The 16295-nt window shown below is 36.3% G+C and overlaps 1 protein-coding gene across 1 annotated transcript; it reads right to left on the bottom strand.

Annotated features, from left to right (window-relative positions):
- Positions 1 to 296: 296 nt before the first annotated feature.
- On the bottom strand, positions 297 to 15838 carry C16H8orf89 (chromosome 16 C8orf89 homolog). Its single transcript, XM_030795173.1, has 4 exons — positions 15674 to 15838; positions 13340 to 13493; positions 9492 to 9547; positions 297 to 478 (listed from the first exon to the last, which is right to left on the bottom strand). Exons 1-4 carry the CDS (start codon positions 15798 to 15800, stop codon positions 330 to 332), a joined length of 486 nt encoding a protein of 161 aa, XP_030651033.1. The 5' UTR covers positions 15801 to 15838; the 3' UTR covers positions 297 to 329.
- Between the last annotated feature and the right edge of the window lie 457 nt (positions 15839 to 16295).

Here is a 16295-nt window from a genome sequence, read left to right as displayed (position 1 = left end):
AGCCAAGGTCATTGCACAAAATAGACACTCAAGAGTATCAAATTGAATCAAAACACACAATCAATGTACATAAAATTCACAGAATAAAATTTATCTTATGCTTATTTTCCCATAAACCATAATTTATTGCCCTTCAACATAAATAAGGAAAAAATATAATTTGTCTCTGTAATGTTAGCAAAATACAAATGATTCATCTATAACATAAAATATCTATTTCTTATTTCCATTTCCATTTTTATATAAATCATTTTGCATCATATCACATAAAAAAAGAAAATATAAAGCTTAAAGGTCACTGAAGACAGCATCACATTGTACGACATTTTTCAGCAGTCTCGGAGGTCTCGTTTCTTGCTTGTTTTTGATTTTTTGGTTGTTTCCTGACGAATGGTATCATATTCCAATATGGCTATTTTGGAAAGTCTCTCTAAGTATTGAGATGGTGCTCCAGTGAGAGGATCACTGAAGCCAGAACCTGGAGGAGGAGGTGGGGAGTCAGCTATAAAAATGAATTAAGCTCACATGAATAATATTCTATTAAATACAATGTGACTGAAAGATTTCTTCCACAAATGACTATTACACACTGCTAATTCTTATACTACAGAACTATACAAACCAAAAATAAAGCATGGTACTGGCATGAAAACAGACACACAGACCAATGGAACAGAATAAACAACCCAGAAACAAATCTATACATCTATAGTGGATTCATTTTCAACAAAAGTGCCATGAATATACACTAGGGAAAAGACAGTCTCATCAATAAATGGTGCTGGGAAAACTGGAGATTATGCAGAAAAATGAAACCAGACCCCATCTTTTGCCATATAAAAAAATAAAATCAAAATGGATTAAAGACTTAAATCTAAGACCTCAAACTATGAATACTAAAAGAAAACATTGGGGAAACTCTCCAGGACATGGGAGTGGTCAAAGATTTCCTGAGTAATATCCCAGAAGCACAGGCAATCAAAGCAAAAATGGACAAATGGGATCACATCACGTTATTAATAAAAAGCGTCTGCACAGCAAAGGAAACAATCAACAAAATGAAAAGAACCTACAGAATGGGAGAAAATATTTGCAAACTACCCATCTGACAAGGAATTAACAACCAGAATATATAAGGAGCTTAAACAACTCTATGGGAAAAGTCTAATAATCCCATTTTAAAATGGGCAAAAGAGGTGGCTCACGTCTATAATCCCAGCACTTTGGGAGCCTGAGGTGAACAGATCCCTTGAGCTCAGAAGTTCAAGACCAGCCTGGGCAACATAGCAAGACCCTGTCTCATTTAAACTCTCATGTTAATAAAAATTAATTAATTAATTAATTAATTAAATGGGCCAAAAGACCTGAATAGACATTTCCAAAAAGAAGACATGCAAACAGCAAACAGGCATATGAAATGTGGTCAACATCACTGATTATCAGAGACATCAAAACTACAATGAGATATCATTTCACCCCAATTAAAATGGCTTTTATCTAAAAGACAGGAAATAACACATGCTGGCGAGGATGCAGAGAAAAAAGGGAACCCTCATTCACTGTTAGTGGGAATGTAAATTAGTACAACCACTGTGGAGAACAGTTTGGAGGTTTCTCAGAAAACCAAAAATGGAGCTACCATATGGTCCAGCAATCCCATTGCTAGACATACACCCAAAAGAAAGGAAATCAGTATATTAAAGAGGTCTCTGCACTCCTGTGTTTACTGCAGCACTGTTCACAATGGCCAAGATTTGGAAGCAACTGAAGTGTCTATCAACAGATGAATGGATGAAGAAAATGTGGTACATATACACAATGGAGTGCTATTCAGCCATAAAAAAACTGAGATCCTGTCATTTGCAACATTATGGTTGGAACTGGAGATCATTATGTTAGGTTAAATAAGCCAGGTACAGAAAGACAAATTTCACATATTCTCAGTTATTTGTGGGTGCTGAAAACTAGAACAATTGAACTCATGGAGGGAGAGACCAGAAGGATGGTTACCAGAGGCTGGGAAGGATAGTGGTGGAGAGATGGCAGGGGGAGTGGGGATGGTCTATAGGTACAAAAAATACAAAGAATAAGAACATGTATTTGATAGCACAACAGGGCAATTATAGTCAATAATGATCTAATTGTACATTTAAAAATAACTAAAAGAGTATAATTTGATTCTTTGTAACACAAAGGATAAATGCCTGAGGGGATGGATACTCCATTCACGTGAATGTGATTATTACACGTTGTACGCCTGTATCAAAATATCTCATATACCTCATAAACATATACACCTACTATGTACCCAGAAAATTAAAAAAAAAATGACTAGTTTTTGATATAACACATATTTTGAATTAAAAATGTCATGTTTACTTTCTTTTTCTTTTCTTTTTTTTGAGATAGAGGATGGAATCTTGCTCTGTCACCCAGGCTGGAGTGCAGTGGTGCAATCTCGGCTAACTGCAACCTACACTTCCCAGGTTCAAGTGATTCTCATGCCTCAGCCTCCTGAGTAGCTGGGACTACAGGCGTGTGCCATCATGCCCAGCTAGTTTTTGTATTTTTAGTAGAGATGGGGTTTCACCATGTTATCCAGGCAGATCTCAAACTCCTGGCCTCAAGTGACCTGCCCACCTCAGCCTCCCAAAGTGCTGGGATTACAGGCATGAGCCACCTCACTTGGTTTTTTTTGTTTTTGTTTTTTTTTTTTGAGACGGAGTCTTGCTCTGTCACCCAGGCTGGAGTGCAGTGGCGCAATCTCGGCTCACTGCAAGCTCCGCCTCCCGGGTTCACGCCATTCTCCTGCCTCAGCCTCTCGGAGTAGCTGGGACTACAGGCGCCCGCCACCACGCCCGGCTAATTTTTTGTATTTTTAGTAGAGACGGGGTTTCACTGTGTTAGCCAGGATGGTCTCCATCTCCTGACCTCGTGATCCGCCCGCCTCGGCCTCCCAAAGTGCTGGGATTACAAGCATGAGCCACCGCACCCGGCCCGCACTTGGTTTTAATGCTACTTTGTAAAATGACTATGTGCCTCAAAAAATATTTATCTAAAAAACCTTTAAGGCTTGTATTTAATTATATAAAATTACGTTGGTGCAAAAGTAATTGCAGTTCTAAAAACCGCAATTACTTTTGCACCAACCTAATCTGATTTTGTACAACACTTTTTAAAATATGGGACAACTGTGAGATTTATTTCAAAGTAAAAGGCATAATCTCCATAAATAATTAACTCATTTCATATTTTACATGCCTATCAAGTTGTTTTCTTCAAATAAAAACATTTCTCATAAATGCTAAGTGAAGTAAAATTGTAAAGTAAAATAAAATCGTTCACTTAACTGAAATAGCGTTAATCAAGTTTCTATCATAGCGTGGTAGTAATAACAACAGATAGCATTTGTTGAATGATCTTTGTCAAGTACTTCACATCCATTTTATCCATACAACAACACTATGAAATAGTCATCTGTACTATCTCGAGTTACAGATTTTAAAAAGACAATTTAGGGATGCTAAATAACTTGCCCAAGTGCATATACTTAGTAATTATCAGAGTTAGGATTTGAACCCAGATTCATCAAAGTTCCAATCACTACGTATTACCCCTAAATACATAAACATGTAGAAATATTTCTATTTAAAAACATATATGCAGCTTTGAAAATAATATACTGACCTATATTGCTTTAAAATATTATTATTTAACTTCAGTTTCAAGTGTCAAAAAAAGCACTATCTTCAATTATCCAATGTAGTTGTTATTTTTCTGTTTGTTTTGTTTTGTTTGCAGGGTTAATATGAGTGAGAAGTTCAGAGAGAAACAGCTGAGAGTTAAGAATATGATCAGGACTTCTGTTCTTAGCAGTACAATGGACTTGACACTTTAAAAGACCCTCTGGCAGCAAAATAACTAGATTCCAGGCATTAGGCAAACCTGAAAAAACTTCAAAGAATCAGTATCATATGCACAAATGCAATTAAGTTGGAAGTTGTTAATAATAAGATAAATTTAAAATTCTGAAATATTTAGAAATTTGTACACATGTATTAGTCCATTTTTACGCTGCTGATAAGGACATAACTGAAACTGGGTAATTTGTAAAGAAAAAGAGGTTTAATGGACTCACAGTTCCACATGGCTGGGGAGGCCTCACAATCACACCAGAAGGCAAAAGGCATGTCTTACATGGCGGCAGATAAGACAGAATGAGAACCAAGCAAAAGGGGTTTCCTCTTATAAAACCATCAGATCTCGTGAGACTTACTCACTACCATGAGAATGGTATGGGGGAACCGCCCCCATGATTCAATTATCTCCCACTGAGTCCATCCCACAACACATGGGAACTACGGGAACTAAAATTCAAGATGAGATTTCGATGGGGACACAGTCAAACCGTAACAACACATTTTCTAAATTATCAGTCAAAAAACAAATCATAATAAACATACAAATATTTGTTGCTACATGATAAATATCACAAAAGTTGTGTAATGGAGCAAAAGTTGTATATAGAGAGGTTTATACCCTAAAATGTCTATGTTAGAAAAGAAGGTTGAAAATTTAAAACATAGGTATTAGATACACAGTAAGAAAAGAGTAAACCCAAAGAACATGGATGAAAAAGATAATATAGGAAAGGGGAGAAATCAATGAAGTAGAAAACCAAGTTACAATAAAAGGGATTTTTTAAAAAGACAAAAGCTCTTCATTGAAAAAACTAATAAAAAAGGAAAGCCTCTGGTGACATTACTCAAGAAAATAAAAGAAGGCACAAATATATAGTATTGAGAAAAGAGGAACAGAATTACAGATAAAGCAAAGACTAAACTTTATGCTAATAAATTTTTAAAACTTAGATAAAATGCAAGTTTCTAGAAAATATAACTTACCAAAACTGATTGAAAAATTATAATACCTTAACAGCCCTAAATTTAAAATGATTGAGCCAATATTAAAAGATTCTCCCAAAGAAAACAAGTAACCCAAATGAATTTTACAAACAAATTTCCTCAAACTTTCGAGAGAAAAATCATTCCAATTTCAGGTCGTATCCTTCAGAGAATAGAAAGAGAAGAAATAGTCCCCAATTCATTCCACAAGGCCATTATAATGTGGACACTGAATCCAGACAAGGACAGAACAAAAAAGAAAATTCATGGCAATCTCACTCCATTTACCAGCATAGGTAAAAAATTCCAAATGAGATATTAGCAAATTAAATGTGGCAGAATATAAACAAATAATAAATCATTTCTAAATTGGGTGTATTTCAGGAATGCAAGAGTGACTTGACATTACAAAATCTGTAAATGTTATTCTTCACATTAAAATAAGTAATAATAAGTATTTACTGAAGACTTACTTTGTTGCAGAAACTAGTGTAGGCACTGTAGGCATATGAAGGTGAGTGAATAAGACACAAAAGCCATAATGTTAGAAAAGAGGCTGGCAAGTGTTCGTTTGGGCAGAGATTCAAAGCAATGTCTTTTGGGTTTTTTGTTTGTTTGTTTGAGACAGAGTCTTGCCCTGTCGCCCAGGCTAGAGTGCGGTGGCACGATCTCGGCTCACTTCAATCTCCGCCTCCCAGGTTCAAGCTATTCTCCTGCCTCAGCTCCCTGAGTAGCTGAGATTACAGGCACACGCCATCACGCCCGGCTAATTTTTGTATTTTTAGTAGAGACGGGGTTTCACCATGTTGGCCAGGCTGGTCTCAAACTCCTGACCTCATGATCTGCTCGCCTTGGCCTCCCAAAGCGTTAGGATTACAGGCATGAGCCACCGCGCCCAGCCAGCAATGTCTTTTGTTCTAATTAACATTTATATTTTTATTTTACACTGTCTGTTGATTACAGAAGTTGTTTTAGTATATGAAATTAAGAGAGAGAAAACATCCAAGGAAAAGTTCATGAACATTTAAATTTATAAACTTCCATAGACTGAGCTTGCAGAGCTACTAACAAGTCAATTCTGACAGCTACCTATAATGTCAATAGAAGCATTACTTAGTAATGTTAGTTTTGGTTGTTTGTTTGGAGGTGTTCAGTTAACTCCATTATTCCATAAGCCAAAGTCATGGAAGTATGAGTGTATTAGAGGAAGACAAGTATGATTATGATAAAAATTTAAAATAAGGTTTTAAAAATCTTTAACTTTCTTTTTAACTTTTAAGTTCAGGGGTACATGTGTAGGTTTGTTATATAGGTAAACTTGTGTCACAGGGATTTGTTGTATAGATTATTTCTTCACCTGAGTAATGAGCCTAGTACCCATTAGTTATTCTTCCTGATTCTCTCCCACCTCCCACCCTCCGCACTCAGGTAAGCCCCAGTATCTGTTGCTCCTGTCTGTGTGTCCATGTGTTCTCATCACTTAGCTACCACTTATAAGTGAGAACATGTGGTATTTGGTTTTCTATTCCTGCATTAGTTTGCTAAGGATAATGGCCTCCAGCTCCATCCATGTTCCTGCAAAGGACATGATCTTGTTCTTTTTTATGGCTGCATAGTATTCCATGGTGTATTTGTACCACATTTTCCTTATCCAGTCTATCATTGATGGGCATTTAGGTTGATTCCTTGTCTTTGCTATTGTGAATAGTGCTGCAGTGAACATACACATGCATGTGTGTTTATGACAGAGGGATTTATAGTCCTTTGGGTACATACCCAGTAATGGGATCTCTGGGTCAAATGGCATTTCTGTTTTTAGGTCTTTGAGGAATCACCACACTGTTTCCTACAATGGTTGAACGAATTTACATTCCCACCAATAGTGTATAAGTGTTCCTTTTTCTTTGTAACCTCTCCAGCATGTTATTTTTTTTACTTTTTGATAGTAGCCATTCTGACTCATGTGAGATGGTATCTCATTGAGGTTTTGATTTGCATTTCTCTAATGATCAGTGATGTTGAGCTTTTTTTTTCATGTGCTTGTTTGGCTGCATGTATGTCTTCTTTTGAAAAGTGTCTGTTCATGTCCTTTGTCCACTTTTTAATGAGGTTATTTTTTTCCTGTAAATTGTTTAAATTCCTTATAGATGCTGGATATTAGACCTTTGTCAGATACATAGTTTACAAAATTTTTCTTCCGTTCTCTAGGTTGTCTGTTTACTCTGTTGATAGTTTATTTTGCTGTGCAGAAGCACTTTAGTTTAATTAGATCCCATTTGTCAATTTTTGCTTTTGTGGCATTGCTTTTGGCATCTTCATCATGAAATCTTTGCCTGTTCCTATGTCTAGAATGGTATTGCTTAGGTTGTCTTCCAATGTTTTTATAGTTTTGGGTTTTACATTTAAGTCTTTCATCTATCTTGAGTTGATTTTTGTATATGGTGTAAGAAAGGGGTCCAGTTTTAATCTTCTGCATATGGCTAGCCAGTTAGCCCACCATCATTTATTGAATAGGGAGACCTTTCCCCATCGCTTGTTTTTGTCAGCTTTGTTGAAAATCAGATAGTTGTAGGTGTGTGGCCTTATTTCTGATCCTCTATTGTGTTCCATTTATCTATGTGTCTGTTTTTGTAACAGTACCATGCTGTTTTGGTTACCATAGCCCTGTACCATGGTTTGAAGTTGGGTTGTGTGATACCTCCAGCTTTGTTCTTTTTGCTTAGGATTGCTTTGGCTATTTTGGCTATTTTTGGTTCCATATGAATTTTAAAATAGTTTTTTCTAGTTCTATGAAGAATGTCATTGGTAGTTTAATAGGAATCACATTGAATCTATAAATTGCTTTGGGTAGTATAGTTATTTTAACTATATTGAGTCTTCCTATCCATGAACATGGAATGTTTTTCCACTTGTTTGTGTCATCTCTGATTTATTTGAGGAGTGTTTTGTAGTTCTCCTTGTAGAGATCTTTCACCTCCCTGGTTAGCTCTATTCCTAGGTATATTATTCTTTTTGTGCCAATTGTAAATGGGATTGTGTTCCTGATTTGGCTCTTGGCTTGACTGTTGTTGGTGCATAGGAATGCTATCAATTTTCGCACATTGATTTTGTATCTTGAAATTTTGCTGAAGTTGTTTATCAGCTTAAGGAGCTTTTGGGCCAAGACTATGGGGTTTTCTGGATATAGGATCATGTCATCTACAAACAGGGATAGTTTGACTTTCTCTCTTCCTATTGGAATGCACTTTATTTCTCTCCCTTGCCTGATTGCTCTGGTCAGAACTTCCAATAGTGTGTTGAATAAGAGTGGTGAGTGTCTTGTGCTGGTTTTCAGGTTTTCAAGCTTTTGCCCATTCAGTATGATGTTGGCTGTGGGTTTGTCATAGATGGCTCTTATTATTTTATGGTATGTCCTTCAATACCTAGTTTATGGAGAGTTTTTAATAGGAAGGGTGTTGAATTTTATCAAAAGACTTTTCTGCATCTGTTGAGATAATCATGTGGTTTTTGTCTTTAGCTCTGTTTATGTGGTACATCACCTTATTGATTTGGGTATGTTGAACCAACCTTGCACTGCAGGGATAAAGCCTACTTAATTGTGGTGGATTAGCTTTTTGGTGTGCTGCTGGATTCAGCTTGCCAGTATTTTGTTGAGGATTTTTACATTAATGTTCATCAGGGATATTGACCTGCAGTTTTCTTTTTTTGTTGTATCTCTGCATATTTCAGTATCAGGATGATGCTTGTCTCATAGAATGAGTTACAGAGGAACCCCTCATCTTCAAATTTTTAGATAGTTTCAGTGTGAATGGTACCAGCTCTTCTTTGTATATCTGGTAGAATTCAGCTGTGAATCTGTCTGGTCCTGGTCTTTTCTTGGATGGTAGGCTATTTGTACTGATTAAATAAAAAACTTAAGCTTTTAATGAAATAATTGTTGCACACAGGAAAGGATGAATCATTTGATAGACTGAAGGACAAATGGCAAATAAAATATACCTTAGTACCATAAACCCTTTTAGTCACCATGAACTTAGGAGTAACTTGACTTAAAAGTAATTTTTTGGGACAAAAACTGTTGGTATATAGATAAGTTTCTGTATCAGATATCATAAGTACACAGGATTCACAAAAATAGCAATTAGAAGATAAAGCTAGAAAGGAAAGCTGAGGGAAGATGGTAAGGGGTTCAATGTCAAGCTAAAGAGTTCATACTCAGTCTGTGGGTAACGAGGGAGTCATTGTTTTTGAAGAAGAGACTAATGTGATTAGAAGTCAAAGTTTTAGGCTTTTTTTGTGGCATTGAAGGATTTGAAAAATCAGACATTCAAAACAAGAAGACCAGTTTGCAGGCACTAAATGGCCCAAGTGAGATATGATGAGGGCCTACCCTTGAGTCCTGAAATTATAAAAGTATGTTTATAATGAACCCAACATCCACTTAGTTTATAAAATAAACAAAGCTTAAAAGAAGTAGTAACAAAACAAAGATAATTAAATCAATGAAAGGAAAGGAATTTTTTTTAAAAAAAGATAAGGTATATGACACCCAAGAGAGGTGGTAGAAAAAAGGACGAGTCAGCTTACCTTTTGATTTCTCCCAAAGTGGTGCCACACTGCATGTCTCCTTAGTCTTCTTTAGCCTGAATATTATATATTATCATAAAATTACTTACACAGAAATTCAGGGTACAGTGAAACTCACTTGTTGAATAACATCACATGGACATTAAATAAATGTTAAGGAAAGGAAAGTCTTTCCATTATAACTAATTCCATCAGAAGCAGATATGAGCCAACCCAACATCTTGCTAGCAAATTTTACCAGTGGCTGAGTGCCAGGTCTAACTTCTCCCACAGACCTTTATCATACCTCTCACTAGTCATGACTCAAGCAATGCTAAGTGGGAGGGAATCAAGATAAACAGGCCATTTGGACATGTTGAATACCAACTATCTCTTTTTTTGTACACTTTTTACCTATCAATCACTTCAATCTGAATTTTGTCATAATTTTGTTCCCACTGAAATACATCTAGATAATAAGTAGATTATTAGGGGAAATATATCATGATTGAATCTGCCATGGGTGAGATAATCCATTATAAAAATCCCAAATTTCGTGTAACAATATATTTTTTTGAGACAAGGTCTCACTCTCTCCCAGGCTGGAGTGGCACAATCATTTAGCTCACTGTAACTTTGAACTCCTAGGCTCAAGCAATTTTCCTGCATCAGCTTCTTGAGTAGCTGGGATGGTAGGTGCATGTCACCACACAAGGCTAATTAAAAAAAAAAAGTTTGTAAAGACGGGGTCTCACTATGTTACCCAAGCTGGCCTCAAAATGCTGGCCTCAAGCAATCCTCCTGCCTCAGCCTCCCAAAGTGGGTTTCCAAGCATGAGCCACTGCGCCCAGCCTCTTGAAACTATTTTACACTTTAAAAGTCAGCAGCAACTTTTAAGTACTCCACCTCTAGGATTACTATTATTATTTATATTACTAGAGTGTGCTTTGAGATTCACTAAAATATTTTGCTTACCAATAAGGAAATTTGAAAAAATATTACACTTTCAATCAAATATTCACACAAGGAGGGAAAAAAGAGAATAAGGGGTTGTACATAAAATGAACAAAAATGAGTACTTCTCTGCTTTTCCAAAACCGCTCCTTCACAGGCCGCTGTGCCATGTGCACAGGAGAATAAAATACTTGCAGGCAATTTGACATGTTCTCACTACAACAGCTAAAATGAAGACACTTGAATTAAAGGCAGGGAAAAGAACTAACATTTATGTTTGCCAAGCACTTCATATACATTATGTCACTTAGCCATTACTATTCCACTTTATATATGAAGAACACTTGTCATAACATGAATAAAATATATTCAATTATCCTTCATTGACCTAAGTGAATTCACACTCAAATCAATGTAAAATGTTTAGAAATAATTTCACAGTGAAATCACAAATGAAAAACAGAAACAAACAAACAAAAACCTGAATAGGGTGGAAACAATGAGAAGCAAAATAAAGACTCCAAATTAAGAGTCAGAAAGGGCTAATTCATGGGTATTTTCCAGGCTTCCAGTATCTTTGAGATCATCACGTGTATGGAAGGAAGGGTAACAAGACAGCTCCATACTGATACAAAGTCCATTGGCACAGGCAGCCCTACACACTCCTACCTCCTCCCCAAAGGGCACTGTGACCCTTGATGAAAATGACATAAGTTGACAGTCAGGGACACAAGGGTCTTGGTTACAATGTAACTGACTGTCCTTAGTAGCTTTATAGTCATGTTTCAAATGGTCCCTCTTTTTTCTGCACCCCGCCATTTTCCACTTTGACTTCAGTTACCATCTGGTAGCAACTCTCTCTCTCTTCCATTTCTAATTCTGCCTTATTTTATTCTAACCTTACTTCAGAAAGAACAATTTTGTGTTTTATATGTTTATAGCTTGAAAATCTTTCTTCAGATAATATTAAAAATGATGAGAAAAGCTATATGTATGATATTGTTTATTGTGATGTTACTTACAAAACCAAAAAAATCAAAGCATTTTAAAAATCCAACAATAGGAAGTGATGAAGTAAACTGTGGATCCGTCAGTGAAATATAACGTGGTTGGTAAGACTGTTAAAAGAACATAATAGTGGGCATGACAAAATGCATATATATAAAGTTTTTAAAAAGGCAGGATAAAAATTTTAAGTACACTAAAATCACAACAAAAACGAAATCCATGAAAAAGAATTTTTTCTTTCTTTTGAAAGAAGGGAATATCCAAACAATAAAAATGGATATGTTATGATGGGTAGATTATCAAATAATTATTTTTCTTTTTTTCTGCAAAGTTCTTATTCTTAGTTTCGTAATTTAAATAAAAATTATCAACTTTTCATTTTAACCTGTTCCAGCTCTCTATTTATATTACCAGAATTTATTTCAAGAGTACTTAAAAAGAACAATAGTATTAGCTGGAAAACTCAAGAAACATATTTTGAAACTTCAATCTTGTGTGCTAGGCATAACTGGATGACTTTAAAGTTCATTATAATAGGAAGATAATATAAAAATATAAATCTTCCCCTAAAGAGAGGTGCAACTCAGACTACTATAAGTGCTTCACTTTTTTTAATACTACCAGAGTGAATAAGAACTAGACATTCGGCCTGGCGCGGTGGCTCACGCCTGTAATCCCAGCACTTTGGGAGGCCCAGGCGGGTGGATCATGAGGTCAGGAGATCGACACCATCCTGGCTAACACAGTGAAACCCCGTCTCTACTAAAAAAATACAAAAAGTTAGCCGGCTGTGGTGGTGGGTGCCTGTAGTCCCAGCTACTCGGGAGGCTGAGGCAGGAGAATTGCTTGAACCCGGCAGGCAGAGCTTGCAGTGAGCCAAGATCGCGCCACTGCACTCTAACCTGGACGACAGAGCTAGACTCCGTCTCAAAAAAAAAGAAAAAAGAACTAGACATTCAACAAATATCTGAAGAACAAATAAATAAACCAAAGCAGAAGCTGAGTAGAATGTGAGACTCTTACTAACTTAGAGATCCCTTTGGAGAGTTTTCTTTTAATGGTATGTCAGTCAGTCTGATTTCCAGCAGGAAAAGTATTTGTAATAATGTTTTCAAATGTCAGTATTCAAAGTCAGGGAGACTATTCTGGCTGAAAAATTCATTTCTGATGGTCAGTGCAGGATGTTAATTATGCCAACATCTCATTCAGAATCTTCCTTCACATTACTTCAGTCAGACCAGAAATGAAGAACAAGGTTCTATATACAGGGTACAGAAACTTTTTAATATTGCAGAGAGTTATTTTTTTTTTCTAATGCTAAAAATTCCAGTGCTCTCATGGGCATGATCTAGGCTAGGGCAATCAAGGTTTTTCTTAAAATGCCCTTAAATCGGGGCCGGGTGCAATGACTCACACCTGTAATCCCAGCACTTTGGGAGGCTGACGCGGGCGGATCACGCGGTCAAGAGATCGAGACGATTCTGGCCAACTTGGTGAAACTCCGTCTCTACTAAAAATACAAAAATTAGCTGGGCGTGGTGGCGGGCGCCTGTAATCCCAGCTACTCAGGAGGCTGAGACAGGAGAATCGCTGGAATCTGGGAGGTGGAGGTTGCAGTGAGCCGAGATCACACCACTGCACTCCAGCCTGGCGAAACAGCGAGACTCTGTCTAAAAAGAAAAAAAAAAGCCCTTAAGTCTTTTCTGGTAACATCATTCGAAAACAGAGAAAAGTGCCGAGTTGTCAAACTGAATAAAATGGCTTGGATTTTAAAAATTAAATCCTTTATGTAAAAAAAAACAACAGGCAAAAATGAATGCAATTCACTGGCCAGAAAAACCTCTACATTCAGCAGTATTACTACAAATACACATTCAACAAATGAGAATCAAATAGCAATGATCTACCTGACTGCAGACACCTCGGCATCAGCATGTGGCAGTCTTTTAGGAACCTCTAGTGGAGTTGAACTTACACTTTTTTGGCAATTTTGCAGTCCTGGTAAATATGGCATTTTGATACATTCTTTGAGCTCTCCTAGACCAAATGCTGTGGTATATTCTGGTTAAAAATATGTAAGAATCATCTTGATTAAATGCATACTACTTGTTTTACTACATACTAAAACACATAATAAAATACATAAAATCAGTTATTAAGTAAAGAAAATTAAGCAACTGTAATTTATCTAGCATCTTTCCCAAGAGAATGGCTTTCCTTCTACATCCTGACTATAGGGACTGCAGGAAGGAGTAGATTAAGGGGATGATTAACAGTGGAATAAGGAAAAAGAACAGCTTCACAGATCTTCCACAGTCGTCACTATCCTCTGCTTTCATTATTTTATATAGTTAGAATTCCCAGAATATTAGATACCTTCACACTGAAATAAAAGGCACTTTCAAGAGTCTGATAGTATCTAGCACTTAGAGTCTTTCCATTTTCCTGCTTTTATGTAAATAAGAGGTGTAAACACATGATTGTCTTAGCTAGCAATGAAAGTCAAAGAATTCTACTTGAGGCACTGATTTTAATTTTCTGTCCACAAAATTCCATACCAAATCTGTAAACTATAACCTTGAAGCATCAAGATTGTTTCTTCAACTAACCTCACATATCCATGCACAGAGAGACAGTCAAATTATTTTTAAAAATTTTCAAGGCATTAAATGAAAAGAAAAAGGAGATTAAGAGGTTAAAGTTTTGAGTATTCTTTGAACTAAACATAAAGAATTTTTTAAAAGTATTCTCTACAAAGCAAGTGTAGCACAGCAACAAAAATGGTATTTAATGGGACTAAAATTATTATATTGGATGTTCAAAATGTTACTTTGTAACTTGATTTTTTCCTCTTTTGGAAAAAATAGTTTCTCTTGGTCAAAAAGCATATAGACTCTCTTTTCATCAATTAGATTTGGGGGGGTAGAAGGGTGGATAAACTGTTGTCTGAGTACCTTTAATGGGAACCTGGTAAGAAAGTTGAAGAAAAAGTATAGCAACACATTGAAAGCCAGAGGGATAAATCACTGAGTAGTTTGCATTTTACTATTTTCAAGAATTATTGGCTGGGCGTGGTGGCTTACGCCTGTAATCCCAGCACTTTGGGAGTCCGAGGTGGGCAGATCACAAGGTCAGGAGATCGAGACCATCCTGGCCAACATGGTGAAACCCCATCTCTACTAAAAATACAAAAATGTGCTGGGCATGGCAGCGCGTGCCTGTAATCCCAGCTACTCAGGAGGCTGAGGCAGGAGAATCACTTGAACTCAGGAGGCGGAGGCTGCAGTGAGCCAACATCACACCACTGCACTCCAGCCTGGTGACAAAGCTAGACTCCATCTCAAAAAAAAAAGAATTATTTCTCCATTAATAAAGATGGAAGTAGAATTCAGAATAAACAAGAAATATAATTAACTTGAAAGTAAGGGGGAATAACTATTAATGTACTCATCTACATGTCAAAAGTTCTCGAACTAGTCTTCATTGAGCAACTATGGGATTTAAGATACTATCCACATAACTCACTCAAAAATAAAGTTTTGGTTAGAATTTTTTTTTTGAGACAGGGTATCACTTTGTTGCCCAGACTGACGTACAGTGGCATGGTCATGGCTCACTGCAGCCTCACCCTCTCCAGGCTCAGGTGATCCTCCTACCCTCAGCCTCCCAAGTAGCTGGGATCACAGGTGCACACCAACACGCTCAGCTAATTTTTGTGTTTTTTGTAGAGATGGGGTATCAACATGTTGCCCAGGCTGATCTCTAACTACTGGGCTCAAGCGATCCACCTGCCTTGGCCTCCCAGAGTGCTCAAATTACAGGCTAAGCCACTGTGCCTGGCTTTGGTTAGTATTATTAATACATAAAAGCACTGGTAAAGATTTGGATGTCTTAAAATATACAAATCACCTTGAGTTATTTAAAAGAAAATGCCATTTATAAAATGGAGTGTGATTCAACAGAGACAGTACTGCAATGGATATTAAGAAATGCAGTTCTTTCAGACAAATTTGAGTTTAAAAAAAAAGAAATGTAGCTCTTTAAAATTTGTTTCCATCATGAGTCACAGAATTACATTAACTAAATTAATTTTAGTTTGCTTCCATTTTTCTTTTTCATCAACTTAAGATATAATTCTTATATAAATGTCACAGAAAATGTCTCTTGCCTGATGAAAAAATACATGTAAATTCAAGGCACTATTTTTGTTTTCTTAAGGAAAATGATAACAATAAACTTACCTTTCTTAATTTTTTGTGTTTCTAAAACTGCTTTCTTCCAACTACTCTCAAAAATAAAACAACTGCCAAAGGAACTTCTGGTGACTTTAGAAGTCTCACATTTGATTTCAGGAGAGAGCACTGACATTTTTTCTTCTTTCAACACTGCTGATGAGAGGGAGATGCTGCTGCAGAGACAGGAGACACAAAATACAAAAAAAAAAACAAGGCACGTCCGAGACAAGGCAAACAGATGTGTCATAATGTTTCTCTTTCAAACTTTGAACATTTTAATGAATTCTTTCAAATTCTAGGTTACAGACATTGGGTAATATTTTAAAAAGTAAAGTCCAATAGCAAGTTATCACCTATAAGACAATGGAATACTTGGATTCTCTCAAAAACATTATCATTATAAAATGCATTTGTGCCCAGAAAAAAGACAAATTTTGTCCTCCATGGAAAATAAACATGTTCTCTAGATAATCATCACTTTTATACTAAACATGTACACAGAAGGAAAATCAATCATGTACTCTGCTTACTTAATATATTAAACACATATTCAATTCAGTCATATACATTATCTATTACATGCAAGGCATGACTACATCCAAAGAGTACAACCATGAGCAACTCTGAG

This window comes from Nomascus leucogenys, chromosome 16, assembly GCF_006542625.1.
Source record: "Nomascus leucogenys isolate Asia chromosome 16, Asia_NLE_v1, whole genome shotgun sequence".
NCBI lineage: Eukaryota > Metazoa > Chordata > Mammalia > Primates > Hylobatidae > Nomascus > Nomascus leucogenys.
Note: the sequence above shows the minus strand (reverse complement) of the source record. Positions and strands in the feature narration are given on the sequence as shown.